Below are 12,107 nucleotides of genomic sequence, written 5' to 3'. Positions count from 1 at the left end.
TCCTTAGGATTGTGGCATATCATGCTGATGAAAGTGCTCTCATCATTTTTCCCTTAAACTCCATTGTTAATGTCCAAGTAGGTTCACTGCTCATCAAAATGGTGTATAATAGCTATGACCACAACCATCCAAAGTGCAAACTTCCACATGTGGGCAACTCAGCTCAGTATTGTCCTGGAATATATTCTAGGCCTGAGGCTTTTATGAGCTACCGTTTGTGCCAATGCATGTGGTGCTTTTGTGATAGAGAAAATTGAGGTCTATATAAATTGATAGTACCAAAAATATATTTACATGTGACATAAGATAGGCTTGGAACGCTGGACTCCACTTCTACCACATTAACCTCCCTCCTCTGCTCTCTGTCACCCCAGCACATAAGAGAACAGAGAGACTGAGGTAGAGCCTCAGATGGTGTAAATGGCCATAGCTCTGCTGAAGACAATGGAGCTATGACTACTTGCACCACCTGAGGATCTACCCTACTAGGTCTTGCATAAACATTTTTAATGGACACCTAGAACTTTCTTACCTTCTTGTCACAGCAAATCCACCAATGCAAAATATTTAGGCTGCTTAAGTGTTGGAAATACGTAAGTCAAAGAAAAATGCTTGCTTAATTAGGTAAATTAAGTCACTGGGAGTTTTTTCCATTTAATGTAATAGAATCAGGCCTATATTCCGTAATAGGAAATCCAAAACTCATACTTTAGATCCATAGTAAGTTATTTTTATATGACAGATACATTGATCAACACATGAAAATGTGTGGTAACTTTTTAAACTAAACATCCATATATTATGATTTTGTATCTTATTTACCAGATCTGCACAGTCATAAACTGTATTATCATATAGGCAGATACAATCAAAGTAATTATTCTAGTCACTGTTAAGTTTCAGTTGTTTTTTCTCTCCACACTGAACATGAAAATGGTTTACCAGACTTGCAGGAAGGATGCAGTTTTCAAACTTGGTGATTAAAGGGAATAATAAAGTTTAAAAAAAATCTAACACCTTGTAGGTGGGGTGGTTCATCTGTGTCAGATAAACCTACAAATCCTGAACTGAAAAGTTTGATTCTTCTAGTAGAGTCTTAAAGGAAACTGATATCTGCCCTTCTTAAAGTCTCTTAAATGTTCAGGTCTATATTTCCAATTTACAAATGTTAATAGGTATCTTGAATTTCTGCCACTGCATAACGAACTGACAATTTGTGATCTTTAGTTGAACAAGCTGTGCATATAAGTAATGACTCCTTGCATCACAAGAATCTACCAAACCAGCCAGAAAATAGTGCATCCCCAAATTCCCATCTGGGACAATCTCCAGGATAGCCTCATTCCAAAATGTCTGTGTTATAACATGGGTAACACAAGAAACTGGGGGCAAGATTCAAATTCCAGATATCCGTAAAAGTATTCCTTTATGCAATAAACAGTCATTTCTTTAGTTCATGTTGTGAAGCTCCCATTTTCAGGCAGTCCAAAAACTAGAGATCAGAAGACTCAATCCAAGCCCATTTGACGTAGACACTAAAATCCTGAACTCTGCAGGCAAAGCTAATAAAGAATCAAAATCCTTGCACTGTGTTCCTCTTGATTCGTCTTGAACAGTACAGGTTTGCCAGAGTCCCATGGTCAGTTAAATCCAAATTGAGATTTTTCCAGTCTGACATAAGCACCAGTTAAAACTTATCCTCACAAAAAATAATAAAATTCCAGCTAATTGCATCCTACTTATGTGGGCTAAATCCATTTTAATAATAGAGTCCAAATGCTTTAGGAATATCTTACCAACCACTACAGATACATTTTCTGTTTAGTGCTTGTTGCACTAAACATAAACTTTGTAAACTGTGAAATATTTCCCCCTCTTTTATATGCTATTTCATAAAAGGACCTTGACAGATCTAGTTTTTTCTGGTTCCATGTGGATTTGTTTTGAGTATAGAGAAATAACGTGATAAATCAGTAATTCAAAGATGTGGCTGCAACTGGGCTCATATTCCATTGGTTTTGCTTTGCAGAAAATAGCTTGTCTTTTAACAGAAAAGCATACGCTAAATAATAGTGACCTATTAATTAATAGTGATTGTTACTATTTGGGTAACAATACTCCAACCCTTTTCATTAAGTAGTTTTTAATAGTTCTGGGTATTTTTAATTAACTCATTATTTAGGATGATCATTCATAAACTGAATAATTCACATTCCGTGTATTTGGATAAGCCCATGCAAACGTTATATATTTTAACAAATAAGGTTGTCTGCATATAGTAAAATAAATGCAGTATTTCTCAAGTTTTAAGAAGTATATTTGTTTAAAATCAAACTATTTACATGTACAAGAACTGCTGCTACATATGAGAAAAGTTTAACAGAAATCTTTCATTGAATGCAGATCAAGTGTTCATTATTAAAAACTCAATTCCTATACTCTATAAAATAGCAAATGCTTATGAGCAGATTAACTCTTTTAACTAGGTATTTTTCAACCACTCCTGGCTCTTTAATTTTTTTCTTTGTATATGAAATATGCAGGTGCCAGAACATCCAGGTTAACTTTTGTCTTCGTTTCCCGTATTAGGTTGGTATAACAAATGACTAGCTATTTTGGGACAGTGGCCTGTGATGCTGATGAAGTACATATAGCATTTTTAAGAAACTAAACGTGCTTTAAATAAATCTAGTTCTCTGCAAGTCTTTTTAGGGTTTGGGGAATTCACAATTTTCCTGGATAAAGAAACACAGTTCCTACATGGAGATCTCCTTCTCTCTGTAGCAAAAGTCTATACCCAGAATACAAGTATTTTTAGGCTATTTTTAGAGATGAAAATACTCTAGATCATGAAAATGTTACTGGATCAGATAGGTGGATGGCTGTGCCATAAGGAGTCAAAAGCCTTTGAATTCCACTTAACTGGTTTCATATGAAAAGGAAACTTACATTTTTGGCTCTTAACCAACATATAAGAGAGCAACCTTATATATTTTGGGGGTCTACAGTTCAGCTTTAATAGCAAAACAAAGTAGTGGTTCTTCTCTGCAGTAATGATAGCTTTAATGTCCTGCTGTGAAACAAAAGGTTTAACGGTTTTGCGCCCCCCCCCCTACCCCCGGGGCGACAACACTACTTTGAAATAACAATTACAAGAAGAAAGAATTAGACACACAACTTTAGTGAATCAGCTAAGTAACAAAGAGTCCTTTGAATCATTATTGGAACAAACTTCTGCCTTGCGCTCAAGTTTGAAAAGAAAGAGACGACTTTCTGTACTACTTAAACTCCTAGATTTTCAGGACTATTTTCAGTTTCCAAGTGTTGACAGTGATCTTGCATTTCTGCTACTGTGTAATGGACTGAGGATGGATGGACTTCAGTTGAACAGACAGTGCAATTAAGTAGTGACCCTCCTAGTATAAGACAAAATCCAGCAAACCAGCCAACAAATAGTGCTTCCCCAAAATCCCACCTGGGAACAATATCTGGGATATTCTCATCCCAAAATTCCTGGACTGTAGTGTGAGCAACCCAAGAAACTGGGACTATGGCTGTAATTCCTGATATCCAGAAGAGTGTTCCTCCAAGCAGTAATAGCCGTTTCTTTAGTTCCTGTTGTCTTTCACCGATCTTCAAACAGTCCAACCCAAAACCTGAAAGCACGAGGCCCAAAAGTCCTAATCCATTTGAAACAAACATCAAAATCCTAGAAATCCTAAGCTCTGGAGGCAAAGCTAAGAAAGAATCAAAATCCTTACATTGCATTCCCCCTTCCTCTTGGACAACACAAGCTTGCCAGAGTCCCATGGTCCAGATCTCCAATTCATTTAATTCTAAATTGAGATTTTTCCACTGAGGTAAATAGGTAGTGAGACAGGATAGAACCCATCCCAACAGAGAGAATAAAATGCCACTTAATTGCATCACAGTTCTGTAGACTAAAGCCATTAGAAGAGCACAGTCCAAAAAGCTTTAGGAGGAATGTCTCTATAAGAGCTGATATCTTTTCTGGTGGTCGGAGCTATGATGATCTTAGTTCTTTGTGCCCTGAATATAAGCTTAGATATTAACCCTTTGAAAACTCTGAAACACTTTTTTGTTCTTCATGAATATAATGTTTCATGTAAAGGACGAAAGCCTAACTCATGGTTTAGCAGAGTCCTTCTGATAAAGATTTGATCTGTTACCTTCCAATTTGCTTGGTAAAATTATATCCCAATGCCTGATGATTACAAGTCTGAGGATGAACAAAGAAGGCTCTATGACCCCTCACCCTAAAATACAACAGAAATCTTTGTGCTTCAATACGGATTAATTAGATTTTAAGTGGTGATAAAAAGCCAGCTCTGTCTGCAACAGGACTTCATTGTAATAGCAAAATTTGAGATTTCAGGGATTTAAATCAAGGCCTTGTAAAGAAAGGTAGGACTGTTTTCCTATAATCTTTATTCTCAGACTTCCTCAACATACACAATGGCTTATCCTCCACTCTCCTTTTCTATGTCACAAGCACTGGGAAGACTCTCTGTAAAAGGTCCTTTTATGTTTCATTTTTTCTATGTTTCTCCTAAAATGGGCTTTTTTTTTTTTTTTTTGATGACTGACCCATTTAAGGGTCAAAGGAGAAGTGAGAAAATAATCCAAGTATCATAAAGAAAGCAATTCATTAAAATTCTAGACTCCCACCCATCACAATGAATTCAGAGCAGATCTTCAGTTGTAAATTGAAGCCAATGCAGCTGTGACAAATCTAAATCAGTTGAAGTTGTCCCTTGTACTCTCTGGGCCTAGTCCTGCAAGGTGCTGAGTATTTGCTCAACTCCAATTAAAGTCAGTGGGTGCTGAGGTTGTTTCCTATTCCTGGCGGTAGGAAATGCCCATCACCTTCCCATATTAGGCCCTAAATAAGCATGGTCAGTCGGAAATCATGGAACCACCATGCTTTTGGCCTGGTATGTGTTTCTCTGAAATCTATTTTTTTTTCTCATCCTGATTGAGGGCTGTTCTGCATAGCTTTCCTCCTGGCTCTTTGAGGTGCCACAGTACAGCTGCTCATGGACATAGCATGGCAATGTACTATAGCGACAAACCGGGAGGAACTTGCTCATTGCTGCTGTGTCAGGAAGTGATCCCCCTGGAGGAAAAGTGCATCAATCAGTGTCACACCAATGGGCTCCTGTGCCTTTGTAGCCTATAGAACACCTTAGGGTACCATCTCAGTCATTAATACTCAGACAACCACAAAGGACCACTCACGGACTCCATTCTGCAAGACATCTTTCACAGGTTGGGGGTGCCTGAGTTTAGATCTGTTTGTGTCCAACCACCATAGGTTCTGTTCCAGAGGAGGATCCAGTTCCAACTTCCAGTCAGATGTGTTTCTGATCCCATGGGTATCCGGACTCATGTATGCTTACCCTCTAATTCTCTCAAGGTCAAACAGGTTGCAGCTCAAATGATGGCATGGCCCAGACAGTTTTAGTTTGCTGATCTCATAAACCTATTAACACGGCCCTCACATACGCTCTCAATGCTCCCAACGCTCCCAGATGTCATCTTGCAATTGAAGGGGACAAATCCTGCACCCAGACCCCCTCACCTCGCAACCTGGATGCTGGCTAGCTAACATCCAGTGATAGATCCTGATCTTTAGTCGTTCAATATATCCTAGCTTGCAACAGAAAGGATTCCACCAGTCTTACCTGTGCTGCTAAATGGAAGAGGCTCTCTATCTGGGCAGTGGGGAATCATCTGTCTCTCTTGGAAGCACTGATGGCTGCCATCCCTGGACTACCTGCTCACTTTAAAGTATTTGGCCTTCTCCATCAGCTCCCTTAGAGTGCATCTGGCAACTATCTCTGATCACTGTCCCCCATTGGGAAGGCCAGACTGTTCTCATCCAACAGTGGCTAGATTTGTTTTCCCATGAAGCAGAGATCCTGCACTTCTGGGACCTCAGTATTGTTTTAACAAGTTTGATGTAGCCTCCTTTTGAGCCTTTGGTGGTCTGCTCTTTGTACCACTTATTTATGAAGATTGCCTTCTTAGTGGCCATAACCTTAGCCAGAAGGATAAGAGAGATTTAAACCCTTATGGTGGGGCTACTTTATATAGTATTCCAAAAGGACCAAGTGATTTGATGCCCTTATCTAAGGTTACTAATTTCTGATTGTTATCCTAATCAGATGATCCATTTAGCTGTATGCTTCCCCAAGCCTCACTCCACTTTGGAGGACTAAATTTCACACTTTTGGATATTATCAAGTTTCTTTCTTACTATCTGGACTGAACAAAGTCATTCAGGAATTCTCCAAAACTGTTCCCTAACACATACTGACAGAATGAAGGGCCAACCAATCTCCACCCAGACTGTCACAATAGGTCCCAGATTATATTAAGACCTGTTACAGGGTGACCCATTTTGACCCACCTGTACAGATTAGGATCCATTCCACCAGAGCTGAGGCTCAGGCAACCTCTGCCACCTCTCAAATACCCAGTGATAATTACATTGTCACTTCAAGTATTAACTCTTTCATTTCTCATCAAAGCACATAAGAAAGGAGAGCTATATTATGAAAATCTGCACAATCTACTGTAAGTGACAACTCATTTTGGCACCTCTAGGTGGACTTGAGAAAGCTGCCACTTTTCTCCACCCCTTCCAATCAAGAAGGAGCCTACCAGAGCCCAGAGGGGCAAGAGGGCCCCTACAAACAAGTGAAGAAGCCCAGTGGCATGTACAAACATAGGCAGTGGTTGGCTAGGGCTAGAGTGGGACTCAGGTCCTGCCACCTGCATGTGCAGTCCTGCTCTGCAGATGTAGCCCTGCCTCCAGCAGCACCAGCATCAGCTCAGTGCTGTGCCACCTGGCTGCCCAGCAGCAGGATAAGTGGGGAGAGTCCTCCGAGCCCAGCGTCAAGACAAGTCTGCAGAGCCCCAGTGTTGTGCTGGGGGCAGAGTCTGTCCTGAGTGCACCCAGCAAGCCAGTTCTGTCGGTGGTGCCTCTCAGTGGGGCTGGTGCCAGAGAGGGAGATGAGTGAGATAGAGGACAGAAGAGGGGGAAGGGGCTAAAGAGGAGGGGAGCCAGTTGTGGCAACTAGGACACAGCTCCCTGTGCTCCCAGCCCCACCCTCAACCCTGCCCTTCCACCACCCCTATCCAACCTCCCTGCCATAACCACGCAACCGGCCGTACCCACAGCTCTCACCTACGTCCCCCCCACAGCCCCTGCTTAAACCCATCTAGCCCCCTGCTACTTCATCCCCAGATAAACACACCCAAGCTTCTCCCCCTCCCCAAATAAACCCCAACGCCACCAAACTTCCTCTGCCACAGCCCTCCACCCATCCCACTCTCCACCACACCAACTCCCATCACACAAATACACATCACAAATAAACCCCTCCCATCACACAACCTCCCAAATAAATGCCCCATAAATCACCCTGCCAAAACCCTTCCCCAAGCCCTCCCCTGCCCTCTGCTCACCATTCCCCAATACACCCATCTTTTAAAACCTCCCCTCAACTCCTGGCAGCACCAACCCCCCACTTCTTCAATGGCTCCAGTCCTCTATGGCTCACCCAGGAAGCCCCCCATAGGATCCCCTTTGGCATCAGCACCCCATCTTCACTTTAGAGTGTTATGTGGGGTTGATATTTTCCCTTGCCTCTCCCCGCCCCCTCCTTGTTTTCTTGGGGTGGTCAGATGGCTAGTAGATGCCACCCCCCAATCTGGTGGAGCCCACCACAGCAAATCTGCAAATGGCAAGAGCTACCAGCCGGAGTGGGAAGCCAGGCCCAGCCCAGCAGGTCAGGAGCCTCTGCTTTGGGGTGAGTGCATGGTGGACTCGCTCTCCAACTTCCTTTTCTCCACACCAGGTCATAACATACACAGTGATCTCTCCTCCCCTCCCTCCCGCTCTCCTTCCGCCCCCCCCCCCCCCCCCCCGGCCCGGCGACCTCACAGAGAATATTTTCACCAGCCGCCTGTGCATCCAAGCCTTGCTGACAAGGCAGTCAAGCACAAGGAGTCCAGCTGAACCCATGGGTGTATCTGGACCCCAGTAAGGGGGAGATGAGCTCAAGGAGCCCACAGAGCATGTGTGATCATATTTTCAGCAACAGCACAATTTATTGTGAGTCCTGTCTCCTGTGGTGAGAGCTTATTCTGTGGGCAGAACTTGGAAGAGTGCCATCACTGCCCACCCCACCCCGGGAGCCCCACTGACACTGTCAGATCTTTGGGATTAGGACTGTCTGTCTCTTTATACCAGCTCATTTTAAAGTAAAATAAATAACTGAGACCACACTTCTGTAATGAATGGTGTCCTGACATAAACACGTCAGAGTTCTTGGGGGTTTCTAAGAGAACTCAAGTTGTGTGAGAGATTTTGGCAAGAGAATTTTTGAATGCAAGAAAGGCCTGTTCAATGCAAAGCTCAGGGGGACTTTCCTACTATGATTTTGTTACTGTTCCACTATGACACTGTTGCTGAATTCTTCCCTGCAACAGAGGGACAGTAGGAATTGCCATACTGGCTCAGACCTGTGGTCTCTCGAGTCCAGTGTCCCGTCTCTGACAGTGCCCAGAACCAGATGCCTTAGAGAGAGCATCCACTGTGCCTGAGACTAAGCAGCTGGTGTCCGTGTACAGATCGGCCAAATTCTGCTCTTTCTATAGGAGGTGCTACTACTGCCATTTTATTCTTGCATGGTCCAATGAGTGTTTTGCACTTTTAACTCCCATTGGCATCGGTGCTTGGAAAGGGCACAACACCTGACACAGGACTGGAACCTCTGATTTTAAAAATAACGTCAAAGAATATGTTGAGAGCGTATCATTCATTTTAAATAGCTCCATGTATCCAGTTTGCAAACTGATGTCTCCAATTCGTTCCAGCGTGACAAGTCTTAAGCAGAGGGGGGATGGTTTAAACTCGTCTTTTTACATAGCATCCTGTTCAAACAAATACATTAACTTTCCCCTCATTACTTATAAAACCATTTCAGTCTGGATTCTGAATCTTACTCTAATGTGATTTATTTTTTCTTCAGAGGTTTTAGAATTACATGATTTCTCCTAGAAATCTTGATGGCCAGAGCTGGTATCATTAGTAGCAAAGCACAATATACCGTATATATATATTTTCTTACAAAGACCATTAGGAAGCTGTTGGTTGCTGAAAAACCTGAAAACTAAAACTGATGTGTATCCAACAGAAATATTCAGCTTAAGTCCAAGTAGTGAATTTTACTACTCTGATAGCAGGAGTAAGCTGTGTTCCTGGTATTTCCATGAAGTGACTAGGCTATTTACTCTTTGAATAGTGGTCAGTGCATCTCTAACCTATGTGAATATCTTATTTTGTGCCAGATAAAGGAATCTTTGTGAGGAAGTAACCTCAGGGCAAGCGCTGGCCTACTTGTGAAAAAACTGCAAGGGGAAATTTGATGAAAGTACATTATAATCAGTGCTAAGCAGAACCACCATTCCTTGGTTTTCTGGAGATATTGAAGATTTAAGTTTTCATCACCTCACTTTTTCCTTAATCACTCGACTTTTTCTGTGCTTTCCATTAAGTGTTTGCGGGTTTCACTAGAGTGCAGTACACTGCATTGAATTGTCTCCCCCTGTGAACACTTCATACACAGAGCAGGAAACAGGGCCGGCTCTACTGTTTTTGCCGCCCCAAGCAGCGCGCTGAATTGCCGCCGCGGATGGCGGGGGCTGTCCGTGTGCCATTAGGGCGGCACATGCGTTTCCGCGGCGGCGGCAATTCGGCGGCAGCTTCTGTCTTCAGCCGGAAGACAGAAGCCGCTGAATTGCCGCCGTGGGCAGCTGAACATAGAAGCTGCTGCCGAATTGCCGCCACTGTGGAAACGCACATGCTGCCCTAACGGCACACGGACTGCCCCCGCCGTCTGCGGCGGCAATTCAGCGCGCCGCTTGGGGTGGCAAAAACACACAGAATGCGCCTCTTGCAGATTGCCACCCCAAGCACCTGCTTGGAATGCTGGTGCCTGGAGCCGGCCCTGGCGGGAAATAATGTGCTTAGAGAAATACTACTTTTAAAAATACTCTTTATGTTTCCCCACCTCCCAAATGTTCTTTATTTAAACATTATCAACTTAGTTTGAACCTTAGATAAAGCTGGAATAGCAGCTATGGGGAGTGCACAAAAGCTGCCAGTAGTCCATAGTAATTGATGCAATCTGAACACTGACCTGACAAATTGAGGGAGGGGAAGAATCCCTGATTATAAATACATATTCTATCAGACCTTGTCAAGATAGTGAATGGAAAATGGAATTTAGGGACCATACTGAGAGGGGAGGGTGGGCAAGCTATATGGATTGTTTTCTTCCCCTTTCAAAACAAAAACATTATCAGTGGTTTACTTTTTAATCATATACAGAAATCAGTTCAAGGATCACTACTTTTTCATAAAACATCCATTCGATATTTAGATGAGAGAATTAATAAAAAGGGCCAAAAAGTAAGTGACTTCATTTCGGTATCATTTCTAAATAATTTGTTTAGGTTTTGTAAAGTGCCCTGTGTTGAGAAGTAGGATTGTTTTGGATGCAGTTAAAGTTAGCAGACCATGGAATAAATGCGAGCATGTTGTGTACGGAGGTTACAAGAGAAAGGGATAGACGCAATTACGTTTAATGCCACGGAATTGAATAGAAGCAAGACAAATAACGTTGGACCACATTCTCTCCTCCAATCTGGTCCCTTTGCATTGCTTGGCAGCACAAAGAGGGATGGATAGTGGCTGCCTCTGGCCATCTGAAAATCCCCCTCCCCTGGAGGAATTCTCAGTCAGAATAAAATGAATGTAATTGGTTCCTGTGCCGCCTCCATCTTCTGTGGTTTGTGTGTATGGTGTGAGGCTGGAGTAGGGTAGGGTATGGCCAAAGCACCAATGTATTCTTGTAAGTTTTAGCTGGTGGACAGTCCTTTGGCATATGCTAAGGAATGGTCTGGAGCTGCACAAGGAGAGAATCAGGGAGCTGTAACCAACTGTATAATGGTTTCCCTCATCTCCAGCATCCAGCACACCTTAACACAGGAGAGGATTTGGCCCATTATATTGCGTGTTCTGTGTTAGGGTATGCACAATTTCTTTAAGAAAGGAGAAATATTAGCAGCCACTTGGAACATTCTTAAATCTAATCTGAAGTAGATCATTTATATCTAAATTGTCTAATTAAATCTCTTGTATCTTATAATAATAAAGGGAGGAGTTATGGTGACCTGTTGGTTTATTCAGATTTTTGGAAGAAAAGGTGTAACTTGCTTCCTACTGAAACCACCACAGGGGAATTATCCCTGTCTCTTAGGGGCTGTAGTGAAATGATCAGAGATAATGTTTTACCAGCTATAGAAAAGGAAGCAACCAGGCATTTTCAGCTGTATTATATAATGCGATAGATATGTTTTAAAAAGCCCTTGCGAGTATGTAAAAGAAACTGTGAGATCCCTAAGACTCTAAGATTAGAATATACAAGTCTAGTTAGAAGAAATGAAACTAATTCTCTGATAGCAAGACCCTTCACTCCTATGAAACACCTTATTTCAGATTTTTGATTAATGGGAATTGAACAAGATGATCTATGAGGAGAGGGAATAGGAAGAGATAATACAAGGTAAAACTTTGTTTGTACTTTACAAACTTAGTCAAAAGATCAAAATGAAATATGGATTTGCCATAATTTTTAATAGAAGAATAAAGAATATTTTAAGATTAACTGCACAAGCCCCACAAAAGACTTTTCTATCACCATCCAATTCCAAAATTAAAAATTAGGGTTAACAAGGTTAGAAAATCCTTATTGATCAGGTAATTTAGAACACAGTAGTCCTGATATACTGCAAGTATGAAATCTTGTTCCTTGACCATCGATGGAGATGTGATTTCCTTGAATGATGTATCTCTTTCCAAGAAAACAATTTGTTTGAGTTGTGAGAAGTGTAATCTTCTCTAGCATTACCCAACACTCATTATGACACTTTGGTTTAATATGGGTGTTATGTTGTATATATTTCTACTGTGCTCTTCGTGTGTGTGTGTGTAATACACACACACACACACA

At 42.0% G+C, this 12,107-nt stretch overlaps 1 protein-coding gene and 1 pseudogene across 1 annotated transcript; both read right to left on the bottom strand.

Annotated features, from left to right (window-relative positions):
* Nucleotides 1–1,168: 1,168 nt before the first annotated feature.
* Nucleotides 1,169–1,758, bottom strand: LOC128838516 (claudin-22-like; annotated as a pseudogene).
* Nucleotides 1,759–3,282: 1,524 nt separating this feature from the next.
* LOC128837565 (claudin-22-like) lies at nt 3,283–3,951 on the bottom strand. Its single transcript, XM_054028787.1, has one exon. It carries the CDS (start codon nt 3,949–3,951, stop codon nt 3,283–3,285), a length of 669 nt encoding a protein of 222 aa, XP_053884762.1.
* Between the last annotated feature and the right edge of the window lie 8,156 nt (nt 3,952–12,107).

This window comes from Malaclemys terrapin, chromosome 5 (assembly GCF_027887155.1).
Source record: "Malaclemys terrapin pileata isolate rMalTer1 chromosome 5, rMalTer1.hap1, whole genome shotgun sequence".
In the NCBI taxonomy this organism is placed as follows: Eukaryota; Metazoa; Chordata; order Testudines; family Emydidae; genus Malaclemys; species Malaclemys terrapin.
This window is presented reverse-complemented; position numbering and strand designations above follow the sequence as displayed.